The following is a 17,673-nucleotide window of genomic DNA, read 5'->3' on the forward strand; positions in this document are numbered from 1 at the left end:
ATGTGTAATTTTTAATTCCAGTCCTTTTTACATGATGTGTACCAAATTGAAGTAAACACGATGCAGAAATATTCACATCTTTATCTTTTATTTTGCACTCCAAGTTGATTCATCAGGTGAAGCTAATGCTCTCTTCTTTCAAACACAGAATTTCCCATAATCATTTTCAGGCATCCTCATATGATATACCTAAACCCCTGAACACTTTAATCTTTATCATCTGTCATTTGCTCTGTACCTTCAGCTATAGTTCTTTATATCTCCCTCACCAACCTATCATCTACCATCCAGCCTTTATAATCATGCTATCAACTGGGGTTTTCATCAATATGTATCTAATAGTTTCTCCTCAACACATATTTTCCTTGCATCTATATATTATATATCTTGCAAGGGAGGCATGTCAGGACAGGGGTAAATGGAAACTTTTGCTGTGGCCATCCCTTTGATGGGAACTAGCATCAGAGATATAGATAGATAGATAGAATATACATATGCATACACAAACTTGTATATGTAATATTTAACTAATTTTTTTTTTCAGATATGCCCTAGAAGAATACTTGAAGAGTATATAGAAAGTAAAACTAGGAGGAGCTTCCATGAATTTGGTGGTTTGACAAGTACTCCAAAAAAGGTTGTAGCTGGTGCAAGTGATGAATTGAATACCACTCACCACTCAATACATAATTCTCCAACTCCATCCCTCCTCAAGCCACCTAACAAGGACCAGAATTGCTGGCGGCCAGGCCAGCGATCAGCTAGTTCACCATTACTCCACCCTGGCAGACTAGGTCACCATGACTCTTTGGTTAAAAGTGTTTCAGCAAGTGGTCATAATGGTGCTGCTGTTCCCCTCCTCCAGAGTCCTTTGCTAAGATTAGCTCGAGGTCAAGGTGGACCTCCTCCCAGACGGGTACGCTCACAGGGAGCTGTAAGTGCAAGTGCCCTGCCCACAGCAGTGTCACCACTTCTTGTCAATGTCAGAGGACAAAGACGACCGCGATGGACAGCAGTGGAGGATGAGGAGCAAGCTGGAGCAGCAGCTGCTGCAGAGAATGTTGCTTCTAGTGTTATCAGTGGCATGAATGGAGTGTACAAGAAGTGTGCTAGCGATGAATTTCTAAGCGGTCAGAGGAAACTTAAGGATGGTCAGGCAGCTTTGCCACGATCTCGCACCAGCAACAGTGCAGCTCACAAAGCTCAGCCAGATAGCACACAGCTGACGGAAACATTTCTTGAACAGTGTGAAAACTTGAAAGAAGAATTTTTCTGTGATTTGGTAACAAGTACACCAAAGAAAAGTAGCTTCAATAGTACTGGAAATCTGCGCCATAGCTATCATCAAGCTGTGAATTCTGAAAGGCAGATAGGTAAAAATAATTTTATTAATGGTGCTTTGCTATCCAATAATAGTAATTTTAGTCCACTTGATGAAAATGACTTTGAGGAGACATTTGATAATTTTCCATGGATAAGTGAGTCATTAGATCCTTAGGTTTAATAGACTTCCTGAAAGTTCAAGAAAGTTAAATATTTTCATTCATTATGTACGAAGGAAAAGTAATATTGTGTAACATTGACAAATAATTCATGTGCCATTTTATGAAGTTCTTTTATGTGTGCTATATCTATATAATAAGAACATCTACTTACAGCTTATGTATAATTCTGAGAAAAAATGGTGAAGACATCATGAATGGTAAAGCAAACTGAAGGATCCAAGAGATAGCCAAACCTCATTTGTTCATATATGTGATATGATACAGGCCACGATGTTCATCTTAATTTCTAAGTCTTTCCTGGAAAAACATTATATTGTCTTAAGCTTGCAGCGAGTAAAACCCTTGGTAATTGAGAAAATAATTAAAGGAGAAACAGGAAATATTGAAGATTAGGATATTATCTTATTTTTTAAATGGAAAGGGAGAAATTACTTGAAAGTCCATACCTAAATACATTTAGGGATTGCTATCATGAGACCAATTAAAATCATTTTATTACATAGTATTACCTTTACATTGCTCTCCATGGTGAAGTAATGTGTGTGACACACTTTTTGAAAGCATGTCTAAATTATTGCAATTTAAAAGAACTACTTTTTTAGTATCATGTTGTTAGACATAGCTTTCAGGAGAATATTGGTAGTATTGGCTGCAATTGTTAGAAAATGTTTCATAGACTGTGTAAACCAAGAAATCTCTTTTAGTTTTTACTTATTTTCAAGAAGTGTTTGTCAGCAAGACATACATATTGATGTGTGCTTTTCACTTTAAACACAACTGAGTGTTAGCATATTCACCATGACTAGGTATGTTACTGGGAATTCCTCCATGTGCAATATGGAAAATGCTTATGAAAACTTAAAAGGAAAGTGTGTTGAACCAGAAAACGTTTTTTGATGTGTAAATATAAGGATGTCACTGATTATCTTTTAAGCAAAACTGTATTGGTGAACAGTAGAAGAGGATGAATGAGGATATCTGCTCCTTGCCTTCTCTATCAAATAATCACTTGGCTCTTCTATCTACCTCCACCAAATGAGAATCTCAGATTCTCTCCTGCCCTACCACATGGCTTATCCATCTTCCACCATTACATGAAAATATTAGGTTCTCTCATGCTGTACCTCACATCCGTGTGGCCTTTTTATCTTCCTTCACTAAGCGAGGATATTTGGTCCTGTCTTTCCCTAACCAAACATCAATGCAGCTCATCTGTCTTTCATCATGAAATGAGGATATATGATTCTCTCCTAGCTTATCACTTGCCTCTAAATGAGGATATTTGATCCTCTCTTGACCTGCTACATCTCCAAGTGATTACAGTTTATTTATACACACACACACACACACACATATATTTTTTATTTTCATACATACTCGCCATTTCTTGTGCGAGTGAGGTAGCGTCAAGAACAGATGACTGATCCTTTGGGGGAAAATTCCTCACTTTGCTCTTTGCTCTGTTCCTTCTTTTGGAAAGTGATGCAGGAAGGAAGGATTTGTTTCCCCCCACTCGTGCCACTCTTAGTCACCTTCTAGAAAATGAAGGGAATACATGGGCAGTATTTTTTCTTTCCCATCCCCATGGATAACAAGATATCTTATTTCAGTAAGAACTTCCCCTCCTCCCCCACTGTCCAAACATCACATAGGCTTTAAAGCCACTTGCTGTTGATTGCCCTAAAGCCTTAACATCGTAATAAAGAAAGCCATATCCATAGTATATATGTAGTGTGTTGAAATGGTTTGGACACATAAAGGGAATGAATGAGGAAAGATTGACAAAGAGGATATATGTGTCTGAGGTGGAGGGAAGAAGGAGAAGCGGGAGACCAAATTGGAGGTGGAAGGATGGAGTGAAAAAGATTTTGAGCAATTGGGGCCTGAACATATGGGAGGGTGAAAGGCGTGCAGGGAATAGAGTGAATTGGAACAGTGTGGTATACCAGGGTTGATGTGCTGTCAATGGATTGAACCAGGGCATGTGCAGCATCTGAGGTAAACCATGGAAAGGTCTGTGGGGCCTGGAAGTGGAAAGGGAGCTGTGGTTTCGGTACAATACACATGACAGCTAGAGACTGAATGTTAATGAATGTAGCCTTGTTTGCCTGTTCTTGGTGCTTCCTCGCTGGAAGGAGGGGAATGCTATTTCGTGTGTGGCGTGGTGGCGACAGGAATGGATGAAGGCAGCAGGTATGAATGTATACATATCTATGTATGTATATGTCTGCATATGAATGTATACGGTGAAATGTATATGTGTGTATATGCAAGTGTGTGGGCAAATATTTATGTATATACATGTGTATGTGGGTGAGTTGGGCCATTCTTTCGTCTGTTTCCTTGCGCTACCTCGCTAACGCAGGAGACTGCAACTAAGTACAATAAATAAATAAATATATATATATAGAGAGAGAGAGAGGGAGAGAGCATTCCCGAATACCATGCAAAAGGTCCTGGGTTCGAATCCTTGCTATTGGAAGGTATTATTTTTTTCATACATATTCACTATTTCTTGCAGTATAAAGACGATAGTAAGGATAACATTGGGCTCTAACCTCTCGATTTACCATGCATATATTATTCCTGATGGTGAAGAATGATGCAGTAATTCTTATTTCTTTCTCAAAGCAGGTGACATGGGTTAACTAATGTTGGTATTTTACTAAAGCATAGCTAAGGAGAGATCATTGGTCGAGAAGGTAGCATGATATACTTCTATGTTATGATTTATGACTTATTAAATGAATTATTCAATACCAGAGAGTGACAAGTGATGATTAAGCCTGATTTTGAAGTTGATAAGGGTGTTGCAGTGAACAACAATTTCATGGAGCTTATTCCACGTATCAGTAATGTCATTGGTAGAGAAATATTTCTCTTAATCCAGATTAACCCTGTGACCCCTAAGTTTTAGTCCATTTTTCTCTTGTTGGCAATGTTAGTGCTACTGTAAAGAAATTTTCAATATTGACATTGATAAATCCTTTGGGTATTTTTAAAACATTCTATTTGTTTGCCTTGGAGACACCTCTTGTTTAGGGAGAACAAGTTTAATTCTCACATTAAGAGATAATATGAGCAAAGGTAAGGTTATGAGGTGTAGGTGGGGGGGACAGGATGGTTTTAATGGGCAGGACCTATTGGAAGTGGATTGCTTAAGCCTTAGTATCTGGAATTGGAAGTGACAGTGCATGGAACCATGAGGCTTAAAGTGAGTCATAGGTTAAGAGGGGGCTAAGGTCTTAGGTGCATTGAAGAGTGTGTGAAAGGAGAGATTACTGCTCTCAGGCCAACGATGGGTATATTTGAAAGTATGATAGTCCTGACTTTTGTATGGATATGAGTGTTGGGCCCTGCATGCAAAAGAATGGAAGAGAGTGAAAGTGTTTTGATGAATGCCTAAGGATAGTATGTAGTGTGAAGTGAGTTGATCATGTAAGAAATAAAACTGTAAAAGTGAGATATGGTGGCGATTTTACTCTGATTAAGATAACTTACCAGGATGTACAAAACTGAATTGGACATAAGAGGAAGAGCAAAGAATGACTGACTAAAAGGCTCTATTTGTCACATATGGAAGGAACAAGTGGGAGGGGAGCTCAGCAGAACTGGAAGGGTGGAATGAAAGAAGCTTTGAGTACTGTAGGATGGGATAACATTCAGGAAAGTGAGAGGCATGTATTGAGTAAAATGAATTGGATTAATTTGATCTACAGGGCACAACATACTGTAAGTGGGTTGAACCTAGGCACATGAAGTATTTAGGGAGAAACCACAGAGTTGTCTGTAGGGCATTATTTTGATGCATTATTTATATCCATGACAGTTAGAGAGTGTATGTTTGCAAATGAGGCTATTGTTTTGTCTATTCCTATTGCTAAGGAATGAGATGGTGAATAAGTATTAAAGAATGATATTTAATTTTTGTATACAATTGTCTTTCTGCCTTTAAAAGGTAGCGTTAGGAACAAACAGAGGGTGATCTTGCACACATTTAGTCCTTAGCTGTCATATATGAAATACCAAAACTAGAGTCTACCATTCACGCCTAGTTCCCATAGGTTACTCCAAGGTTTCCCATGACTACTTCATGTTCCCAGGTTCAGCCCACACACTCATTCACTTTGGATACTTCAGTGTGCCCTGGTTCACTCCACTGATAGCACATCACCTCCCCTATACCAAATTGTTCCACTTCTTGCTGTCTAACACACACCCTCCTCAAGCTTCCAAGTACCAGTACCTAAAGTCTCCTTTACTCTATCCTTCCAGCTCTTCTTCAGTCTCTCCCTTCCCCTTGCTTCCCCGATTGTCATCCTTGCATCAATCATCTGCTCCATATCCTCATTCCATTTCAGCTTTTCCTGGTTGGCTTTTTCTTTCAGATTATGCACACCTCTTTCTGACTGCCATTTTCCTAAAGATCAACTTTACTTTAAGCCACATTTTCCTCAGGCATTTAATTTAGAATATCCGTTACTGTACTTTCATACATATCTATCTGCCTCTTAAGACATTGAATTGTCATTTCTCAAAAGATCAGCTCGCCTCATGCTATGTATTGTTCATAGGCATTTTATTTCAAGTGCATCCAATCTCTTCATTTCATTTACATTCATGACCTACAAAAATTTCTATCTTTGCTGTTAAAGATGCTGACTTTTCCTTTCACTCTCCTGAACTTGCTCAGGAACTTAACACTGTCTTTCACACGATGACTTATGTCATCCCTTAATTTTTTTGCGGTACATGTACAGGATTTGTAATAAATATAAAGTTTTATGTCTTGATATATGTAAGGTACTGCTTCAGGTATGGATATTGTTTTAATAGGAAAACCATTCTCATCCTTCCAGTTGTCACCCCAGTGCTCTTGCTTCTACTATCTTCAGAGTTTTTGAAACTTTTCTTAACTTTCACGTTTCTTTAGCTTTTAGAATCCCATTCCCTTCTTTCAGGCTGTCAATATGGCTTTTATGATGTGAGGTCTACTGGTGAATTCTCTCCTGTATGACTCACCTCTGGTCCTTCTCTCAGGGATTTTAATGAATCTTTTTTTATGGTCCTCAATACCTTTGCAAACTTCTTTCCTTTGGATTTTTTGCTTTTATCTGTTCTCATTAGCATAGCTTCCATTTCAGTTGGTCCATTGCTATAGTCAATACATCAAGGTTCTGTTCTGTCATGTACTGTACGTCAATCTTTTTATGGTCTTTCTTCAGTAATCCTATTCACTTTCCCATCGATGATTCTGTTTCTCATTCTTCAACTCATTTCCTTCCCTTCCTATCACTGATACTCACTCTTTCTCTCATATTGAATTTATCTCCTTTCTTAATTCAGACTTGTGCTGCACACCAGAGTGAGGAAGAAGTAACCTGGTTAAATTGAATAGTGCAAAAACCCCATTTCTTCCCATATCACTTTATAAATGTCATTCATTTCCTGCTGTTAGAACACTACCATTCAATCCTGCAAAAACATTTACATGTTGGTTGTGGCCACTTCCTCCACTCTACCAAGAAATACCCTCAAGATAAACATTACAAAATCTTTTTCATAGAAGCTGGGAGTGTTGTACAGGAGCCATGTGAGTAGCTGTTCCATATCTTCAGGGCTTTTTTATTCACTCTAGTATGGAGTACTGTTTGTAGACTGGATGTCTCTTCTTCAAACTCCGCCAAAGGCAAAGTGGAATCAAAAGCCTTTTGCCTGTTACTTCTCCACCTGTCACCTTTTCTTCAACGATTCCTTTCCATCTTCTGTAATGTTACCCTTTCATTGTTCTGCTGAAAGCATTTTGGCCTCTGCCATCATGAGGTGTCTGTATATGTCCCTTCGAAAACTGAGGTTTGGACTCATGGTATACACTTGGTTTCTGCCTCCCAAAGACTCTGTGTGGAGACTAGCCACATGAGGATTGACCATGTTGATACCTCCTTTTTTCCTTGCATAGCAAAACCATGGAAGTCTCTTTTTTTTTTTCGTCTTTCCTTCTTGCAACCCTTCTACCTTTAAGAGCTATTACGTAGTTCAAGTCTTGACCTAAGGAGCTATAACTGACTATTCTTTTTCTTATTCTTTCTTTTTCTTTCACCCAAGATGGTCATGATTAGGGTATGTCTCTGCCTCTGCCATGATAGTTGATATAAAAAGGCTATTTCCATTTGTTACTTATACATCTTTAGAAGGAATTGATCATGCTGAAATGTGGTCCCCAACCCTATAGGCTAACTGAAAGGGCAGGGATGCCCTGGTCCCTATGGTAGACTTGCTAATGCTGTTTACGGCATGAACAAATTTGAAGTGAAAGTGTCATATCCTTTTTGTCATTTATTGTGAAAGTTTACTGCTGGAACTTATATAAGCTTCTTTAGTCAGAAACCATATATTTTTGAAAGATTTGCCTGTGTAATGATTTAATACATTAGAAAATGAATTATAAAAGGAATATATTCTTGGTGACTTGGAAGGTAGACTAGTTCCCACATATTTCCTACACACCATAAAAGGCAACCAATAGGGGTGGGAGTTAGAGGGCTTGAAATCTCATTCTGAATTTATGAAAAGAGGATTTCTTTTCAAAAGCTTGAGTGTGTATTCTTGATGCTACCTTAACTCAAAGTGAGAAGTTTGTAAGACAAAAGATATGAGTACAAGATATATTGCATTGGTTTACAGTGCCTGAGGTTTACAGTGCCTGAAATTAAGTTAGATACTACAATAACATTTTTATTTTTCTCTATCTGCCCATTATCTTTGACTCTTTTTCCTTGTACACAGGGTGGATTCAGTGCATACAGCCATGAGTCTTTTGAGGGAACTGATCTTGCAAATCTTGTGTCCTTAACCCCAATCCTGCTAACTGGCAAAGAGTAGTAGTCCTGAAATCCTTGGAATCTACTTCCTCCTCTCCTATAGTTATATTTTTGCTGCTTCTACTGGGAGTAGTTACATTGTTTAAGATATTGTAAACATTAAAGATCAGTAAGTTTGTATAAAAAAAATTAATCTAAAGGGACTGTACTCTTTCATTTTAGTTTGGATGAATGATTGTTGTTTTTTATCTGAAGATACATTTTAGTAACTGGTTTTAGATGTGTGGGGTTCTTGTGCATAAGCTAGAAGTGTTTATACACTTTTGACAGCCAATTTAACTGGCAGATTATTTGTCCATTTCTGCTTTGTAACAAAAGCTGGAGTGGTATTTATACTATTATTTGATTAAGTATTAGATTGCCATGATTGTAACTCATTGGGATGAACTGAATGAAATTTCTGGGGATATAACATGTATACCAAACCTTGGCAAGCTCAGATTTCTGATCATTGAAATCATAAGGGTAATGACAGCATTTGTAGGTTGAACCTTACTTATATTCTAAGGACAGTGATATCTTTTGTAGTGAGTTATACTTAGTTTTGGAAAAGGAAATACCATATCTATTTTCTTTTTCTTTAGATGATACCATAGATTCCTTATATGATTTTGAGATTAGACAAGGCTGACATGCCATTAATTGTGCATAGAAATTATAGGTGCAAAGAACAGCAAAACGTCCATGATTCAGACAAAGGAGTTAAAGTGTTAAGTGAAGGAGAACTTTCAAAAAGGACATGAAAATGGAAAAGGACATATTGGACTCAGTGCTAAAAGACATGTAAAATGCTGGAGCCTTAAAAAGATTAAAGGACAGATGTGAGTCATCAGATGTGAGAAGATTTGTTAAGATATGATGACAACCCACAGTTTTCTCTGATGTTATAAAGGGGGCTTGTGACAATGGAATCCTCAGTAAGATGCAAGCTCTGATTTGAAATTTAAAGTGGGTTTTTACTTGTGCTGAAGAGGTTGGATGAAGTAAATGAAGAAATCGGAATGGATATGGAGGAAGTGTTGATGAAGTACAAGATAGACTTTTAAGGTAGTAAGGGTATGTAAAGAGGATTGCTTAATTGAGGAGGAATACTGGGAACTGACGTATGTATACAAATCAGGCAAAAGGATATTGCAAGTATAAGAGGGTTTTTCAACAAACAAATCTGGATTTATCATTTGCAGATATTGTGCAGTGGAAGAAAGTATGTAGGATATAAACAGATAGATGAATGTGTATAACTGTTCAATTTAATGTGAAGACCCTAAGACTTATCTTGACTTGGAGAATGTGAAATATGTCAACAGGTTTAATTCTTTTGATTATTTTATTACAGCTGATCCTTGGTTACTAATCCTGGTGATATTTGAGTGTTACATCAAAAAGGCTTTTCCTGTACCATTTCGTTTAATCTAAAATTAATTAATTCAGAATGGAATTTTAGGCTTTCTTTTCTGTTTTTCATATTCTTTTTAAGCAGTAAGCATTTGAAAAAAGACCCAGAAAACTTTAAGCTGTGTAATATGCACTGCTGCTGCTCTTCTGGTGCTGTTAGAACTTTGCTACTCAGAGGATTGCAATTGTATGTCAGAGATCCTGGTTTGTGGCAAATTAGTCAGGAGCATGATTCATGACTTGCCACATGAGAAATGTAAAAAGCATGATTCATTACTTGTCACATGAGAAATGTTAAAAATATTTTATGTAGCAATTTTTATTGTTCCCTCAGCTTTTATATGTATAAATGTGTGTTGATCTCAATATCTAACTGTTGCTGTTTATTACTGAGAACTTTATATAATTATAAAATTTTGAATTTAGTGTATAACAAGAATGTTGAATTCTGTCTTTATAAGATGCTGCTAGTTTGCACATTTTTATCTAGAGGTACTACTGTTGCTGCTGCTGCCAGAGTTTGATGTTATCAAATTATATTTGGCATTTGTTACTTCTTTAGTTATAGCAGAAAATTGAAATAATAACTATCAATGTTTATTGAAATGTTTTGCTTATGATATGATTTTGAAACCAGAGGCCCTAGCCCCACCCTTGGATGCATAAATCTCCTATTACTATGCATAATCGTATGATTTTGAATAAACAGGTGTATACTCTAGCTAATGGACATTTATGTAGTAGTTGATTAAACTTAGTTGAAATGTATTATGTTAATCAACACTTCAGTTCCAGCTTGAGATAAGCTATAGGTGCCATGATATGATGTAGTGCCAACTCCTTTTTATCAGTCTTTAGAATTTGAAATTTATATTTGGTTAAAAGTGATATTTCTCATCACTTATCATCATCTGAAGACAGTATTACTTTGATATGTTTTAAATTGTAGGAGTGTATTGAAAAAATTTATTTCTTTTGACATGTAAATGTTGTATATATGTCAAAAATACAAAGCAGAAAAAAATCAGGTACATATGTTTAGAAGTATACTGTATGCAAGACAAAAGTAATACTGAGAGATGTAAATCATGATACAAAATGTTTTTGAGTCATATGGCATTTTTTGTCTGTTTTCCTGGCGCTACCTTGCTGAAGCAGGGGGTAGCAATGCTGTTTTATGTGGGATGGAGTAGCGCCAGAATGGATGAAGGCAATTAAGTATGAATATGTATATATATATATATATATATATATATATATATATATATATATATATATATATATATATATATATATATGTCTTTGTATATGTATGTATATGTGCATGTATGGGCATTTATGTATATATATGTGTACATGAGTGGATGGGCCATTCTTTGTCTGTTTCCTGGCACTACCTCGCTGAAGCGGGAAATGGCGATCAAGTATGATAATAATAATGGTAATGATAATATGATAATCCCTGGTAAGAAAAGGAAAAATGACTGAAATGAGATGTCTTTGCCAGTAAATGGTTATTTGATAGTTCTGTTTGGATGTATGGAGAGGATGAGTGAGGAGTGGTTAACAAAGAGATGTATGTGTCAGAAGTTTAGGGGACAAGGAAAAGGGGGAGGCCAGATTAGAGATGGATGGCTGGAGTGAGAACTTTCTGATTTTGAGTTCTCAGGGCCTGACCATGCATGCATGAGGTAGAGTTAACTGGAGTGATGTGGTATACAGGGAGCAGTGTGTTGCATGTCAGTGGATTGAACCTGGACATATGAAGCAGCTGGGAGAAATCACAGAAAGTCTATGGGGCCTGGTTGTGGATAAGTGGCTGTGGTCTCAGTGCTTTTCTTGACAGCTAGACAATGGATGTGGGCCTCTTTTGATCTGTTCCCAGTGTTACCATGCTAATGCTGGAAATGGCAAACAAATGTGAAAAAATTAATAGAGGATGATTATATTGCCAGAAGGAAAAATATGTCTTGATTTGCTGATTTATTCCAGTTTCTGTTGTTTATTCTAGTATTTTCATTTGTGCAGCTCGTCTTGTGTGCATTAACTTTTATGAAGAATTATACTGAATTATGAATACTGATTATCTCAGATGATTGGTTTTACTTATTCAACTAGTTGGTTAATATTAGAACATTATCATAAGAAATGACAGCTTTGTCACAAAAATTAACACTATATTTACCAAAACAATATGTAAAATATAAGGATGATATAGTACAAATGTTAGAGGTAAATGAATATTTATTTTAGCTTTAAATAATTGCTTAGATGCTCCTATCATACCCATTTATTTAGTTTGATCTTGCATAATACATGATTTAGAATGGTTGGGAAGTAAAGTGAAAAGCTAATAAGGTGGTTATAGCATATCTAATTTTTTCTTTGTAAATGTAAATTATCATTATGTGTATAGCTGGTTATAGAATTCTGATGTGTGCTGAATACACTACATACGTAAACATTTTGATGTACATGTGCTCAAGAAAGAGTTAGAAATATTTTGATTACAAAATTTATCTTTATAGAATTATGTAAGAGAAAATTCCAAGGTATTGCACTTCTGTATGCTGTTGATGTTTTATGACTATGATGATATTTCAAAGACAAAATGAATTTATGAGGTTTGGCTATTTGTGTGGCATTTTGCAGGTAAGTTTATGAAGTGTAGAAACTTGTTATAACAGAAATTGCTAAAGGGATTTCTTCAAACTGGCTTATTTATGAAATGTATTCTCTATGTACAAACATATGCACTCCTGTTAATTGTATCTATGGACTGTTTCAAGAAGGCTTGGAAATGTGTAAAAACAAACCTAAGATATTGTATACTTAACTGTAAGCAGGATTCTGCAGTTATTGATGGTATACTCATTAGCTTCATTTGCAAGAATTATGGTACTGTAACCCAAGCAGTAAGTGAAATGTTCATGGTTCATTGGAAAAGGATGGTAACCCATATTGTTATGTTTGTTGCATGTGTGTGTGAGAAATTTGAAAAGAATTTCATTGCTAGGTGTTCAGTGTTAATTTTCTTATATGTGTATTTACAGGGAAACTTTTATTATATTAGGCTTTATCATACACAGAGGAGGGTAATGTTGATATATATAGCAATTATCTACCATCAGTGGATGGGAAGGAGTAGTGTTATCAAGACCTTCTAACTCCAGAGGAGTCTGTCATTTTTGTGCTTTTGCTTGAAGTGCATGCTTAAAGCTGCAGGAACCCCATAAAAGGGGGAAACAGCGGGAAACAACGATTAAGTATAATGATAATAGATAAATAGATATATATATATTTTGTTATTATTATTATACTTGATCACCATTTCCGTGTCAGTGAGGCAGCACCAGGAAACAGATGAACAATGGCTGATCCATTCATATACACATGTATGTACATACACGCCCAGACACGCACATATACATACATATACAGATACATATCATATACACATATACATACATATATATGAATATACACAGACATATATATGATATATATATATTTTTCATACTATTTGCCTTTTCCTACATTAGCGAGGTAGCGTTATGAACAGAGGACTGAGCCTTTGAGGGAATGTCTTACTTGGCCCCATTCTCTGTTCCTTATTTTGGAAAATTAAAATCAAGGGGGAGAATTTCCAGCCCCCCACTCCCTCCCCTTTTAGTCGCCTTCTATGACATGCATGGAATACGTGGGAAGTACTCTTTCTTCCCTATCCCCAGGGATATAGTATATATATTATATTTATTTATTTATATTGCTTTGTCGCTGTCTCCCGCGTTAGCGAGGTAGCGCAAGGAAACAGACGAAAGAAAATGACCCAACCCACCCACATACACATGTATACACATACACGTCCACACACGCAAATATACATGCCTATACATCTCAGCGTATACATATATATACCCACACAGACATATCCATATATACACATGTACATGATTCATACTGTCTGCCTTTATTCATTCCCATCGCCACCCCGCCACACATGAAATAACAACCCCCTCCCCCCTCATATGCGCGAGGTAGCGCTAGGAAAAGACAACAAAGGCCACATTCGTTCACACTCAGTCTCTAGCTGTCATGTAATAATGCACTGAAACCACAGCTCCCTCTCCACATCCAGGCCTCACAAAGCTTTCCATAGTTTACTCCAGATGCTTCACATGCCCTGGTTCAATCCACTGACAGCACTTCGACCCCGGTATACCACATCGTTCCAATTCACTCTATATATATATGGATTTGGCAGCGGATAGAACCCTGGAAGCGGAAGTGAATCATAGGGTGGGGGAGAGGGCGAAAGTTCTAGGAGCATTGAAAAATGGGTGGAAGTCGAGAATGTTATCTTGGAAAGCAAAAATGGGTATGTTTGAAGGAATAGTGGTTCCAACAATGTTATATGGTTGCAAGGTGTGGGCTATAGATAGAGTTGTGCAGAGGAGGGTGGATGTGCTGGAAATAAGATGTTTGAGGACAATATGTGGTGTGAGGTGGCTTGATCGAGTAAGTAATGAAAGGGTAAGAGAGATGTGTGGTTGAGAGAGCAGAAGAGGGCGTTTCGAAATGGTTTGTTCACATGGAGAGAATTAGTGAGGAAAGATTGACCAAGAGGATATATGTGTCAGAGGTGGAGGGAATGAGGAGAAGTGGGAGACCAAATTGGAGATGGAAAGATGGAGTGAAAAAGATTTTGAATGATTGGGGCTTGAACATTCAGGAGGGTGAAAGGCGTGCAAGGAATAGAGTGAATTGGAACGATGTGGCCTTTGTCGTCTTTTCCAAGCGCTACCTTGCGCACATGCGTGGGGGGAGGGGCTGTCACTTAATGTGTGGCTGGGTGGTGATGGGAATGAATAAGGGCAGACAGTATGAATTATGTACATGTGTATATATGTATATGTCTGAGTGTGTATATATATATTTATACATTGAGATGTATAGGCATGTATATGTGCATGTGTGGATGTGTATGTATATACATGTATATGTGGGTGGGTTGGGCCATTCTTTCGTCTGTTTCCTTGCCCTACCTTGCTAACGCAGGAGACAGCGACAAAGTATAATAAAAATATAAAATGAATAAATATATACTCATGTACATATTCATACTTGCTTCCCTTCATCCATTCCTAGCGCCTCTATTCCCTGAGGGAGGTAAAGGCAAGAGCTTTGGAGAGAGGGGCAAGCATGCAGTGTGTTGGGGATGAGAGGGCCTGGGAAGTGGGGCAGTTGTTGTTTGCCAGTGATACAGTACTGGTGGCCGATTCAAGTGAGAAACTGTAGAAGTTGGTGACTGAGTTTAGCAAAGTGTGAAAGGAGAAAGTTATGGGTAAATGTGAATAAGTACAAGGTTATTAGATTCAGTAGGGTTGAAGGAAAAGTTATTTGGGATGTAAGTTTGAATAGAGAAAAATTGGAGTAATTGAATTGTATAAGATATCTAGGAGTGGACTTGACAGCAAATAGAACCATGGAAGCGGAAGTGAGCCACAGGGTGGGGGAAGGGGCGAAGGTTCTGGGGCAATGAAGAATGTTTAGAAAGAGAACATTATCTCTGAGAGCAAATATGGGTATGTTTGCAAGGCATGGGCTATAGATAGGGTTGTGTGGAGGAGGGTGGATGTGTTGGAAATGAAATGTTTGAAGACAATTTGTGGTGTGAGGTGGTTTGATCAAGTAAGTAGTGAAAGGGTAAGAGATATGCGTGGAAGTAAAAAAAAAAGTATGATTGAGAGATCAGAAGTGGGTGTGTTGAAATGGTTTGGACATATGGAGAGAACAAGTGAGGAAATGTTGACAAAGAGGGTTTATGTGTCAGAGGTGGAGGGAACAAGGGGAATCAGTAGACCACATTTAAGGTGGAAGGGTAGAGTGAAAAAGATTTTGAGCAATCAGGGTCTGAACATACAGGAGAGTGTGAGGCATGCAAGGAATAGAGTGAATTGGAATGACGTGGTACACCAGGGTTGACATGCTGTCAGTGGACTGAACCAGGGCATGTGAAATGTTTCGGGTAAACCATGAAAAGGTCTGTAGGGCCTGGATGTGGATAGGGGGCTGTGGTTTTGGTGCATTACACATGACAGCTAGAGACTGAGTGTGGACGAATGTGGCCTTTTATGTCTGTCTTCCTGGTGTTTCCTTGCTTAAGTGGGGGGTCGCAATGCTGTTTCCTGTAGGGCGGGATGGTTCTGGGAATGGATGAAGGCAAGTAAGTATGAAAATGTACATATGCATTGGAGGAAGTGGGTTGTTTTAGATATCTGAAAGTGGACTTGGCAGTGAATGAAATAATGGAAGTTGGTGATGAGTCACAGGGTGAGTAATGGGGTAAAGGATCTGGGAAGAAAGAAGAATATGTGGAAGAAAAAAAAGGTCACTGTCTTGGAAGGTGAAAATTGTTATGTTTGAAGGTTTAGTAGTCCCAGCCATGTTGTATGGTTGTAAGGCATGGGCTATAGGTAGGAATGTACTGAGGATGGTTGTGTGTTTGAAATGAAATATTTGATGTGGTGTGAGGAGGGTTAATCAAGAAATGATAGGGTAACAGAGAGGTGTGGTAATTAGAAGAGTATAGTTGAGAGAGCTGAAGAGGATTTGCTAAAATGGTTTGGACATGGAAAGAATGGGTGAAGAGAGGTTTACAAAGAAGATATATATGTCAGAAGTAGAGGGGACAGTATAAGGATAGACTGAAAAAAAATTTGAGTGCCTAGGGACTAAACATACAAGAGGATGAAAGGTGTGCACAGTATTAAGTGAATTAAATCAGAGTGATATCTTACACAGGGGTATAGATATTGTCAAGACTGAATCAGAGCTAATGAAGCAGCCAGGGGAAACCATGGAAAGGTTTGTGGGTTTTGGTTGTAGATAGTGGGCAATGATTTTGGTGCATTACACATGACAGCTTGAGAGTGGATATGAGTGAATGTGGCCTTTTCTTTGTTTGTTCATGACTCTACTTTGCCAATGCAGGAAATAGCAATCAGGTATGAAGAGAAAATAGAAAGAAAAAAATATAGATAATTTAATTATAAATGTTTGTCATTTCCCACATTAGCAAGATAGTCTTAGGAGCAAAGAAATAGCCTCATTCACACACATCCCACTCTTTAACTGTCATGCATAATGCATTGATACCACAACCAGGCCCCACAGGCCTTTCCATGGATTTTCCTGACTGCTTCATATGCCCTAGTTCAGACCATTAACAGCACATTTTCCCCCACATATGCTCTGATTCAGACCATGTACAGCACATTATCCCCCACATCACTCCAGCTCTCTAATATCCCTAGCATGCTTCACACCCTCGTGCATATTCAGGTCATGATCTTTCAAAGCCTTTTTCACTCCATTCTTCCACCTCCTCTTTGGTTGTTTTCCTTGTTCCTTCCACATCTGACATGTATACCTTCTTGGTTATCCTTTTGTCATTCATCTTATCCTTATGTTCAAACTATTTTAGCACACCTTTTTTATCTCTTTCATATATATGCATCTTACTACCACACCTCTCTCTTAACCTATTATTTCTTATTCCACCAACCTTCCTCACACCACGTACTGTCCAAAAACATTCCATTTCCAATTATTTCATCCTTTTCTCTACAATTTTGTTGAAGGCCCAGGTCCTGCATCCCTTTAGCACCAATGATATTGCTATACTGTGAAACATACTCATCTTTGCCCTTAAAGATAGTGACCTCTCTTTCCATATATTCCTCAAAGCTACTTATACCTTTGCCCTCTCCCATATTTCCATATGTAGTCATATCCACTCCCAGATATCTAAAACACTCCACTTTCTTGAATTTCTCTTCACTCAAACTAACACAACAAAATAACTTCTCTTTTTCATTGCTAGACTAAAT

General features: G+C 37.6%; 1 protein-coding gene across 3 annotated transcripts in view; it reads left to right on the forward strand.

The window, feature by feature from the left end:
* Window positions 1–16,837, forward strand: part of LOC139751184 (uncharacterized) — an 86,174-nt gene extending 69,337 nt beyond the window's left edge. For all 3 annotated transcript variants that reach the window (XM_071666333.1, XM_071666353.1, XM_071666343.1), the window contains one exon: window positions 545–16,837. In XM_071666333.1, coding sequence (XP_071522434.1) covers window positions 545–1,498 — 954 coding nt within the window. In that variant the 3' untranslated portion in view covers window positions 1,499–16,837. The remainder of the gene's footprint in view (window positions 1–544) is intronic.
* The last annotated feature ends 836 nt before the right edge of the window (window positions 16,838–17,673 follow it).

Source organism: Panulirus ornatus, chromosome 1, assembly GCF_036320965.1.
Source record: "Panulirus ornatus isolate Po-2019 chromosome 1, ASM3632096v1, whole genome shotgun sequence".
NCBI classification, from domain to species: domain Eukaryota; kingdom Metazoa; phylum Arthropoda; class Malacostraca; order Decapoda; family Palinuridae; genus Panulirus; species Panulirus ornatus.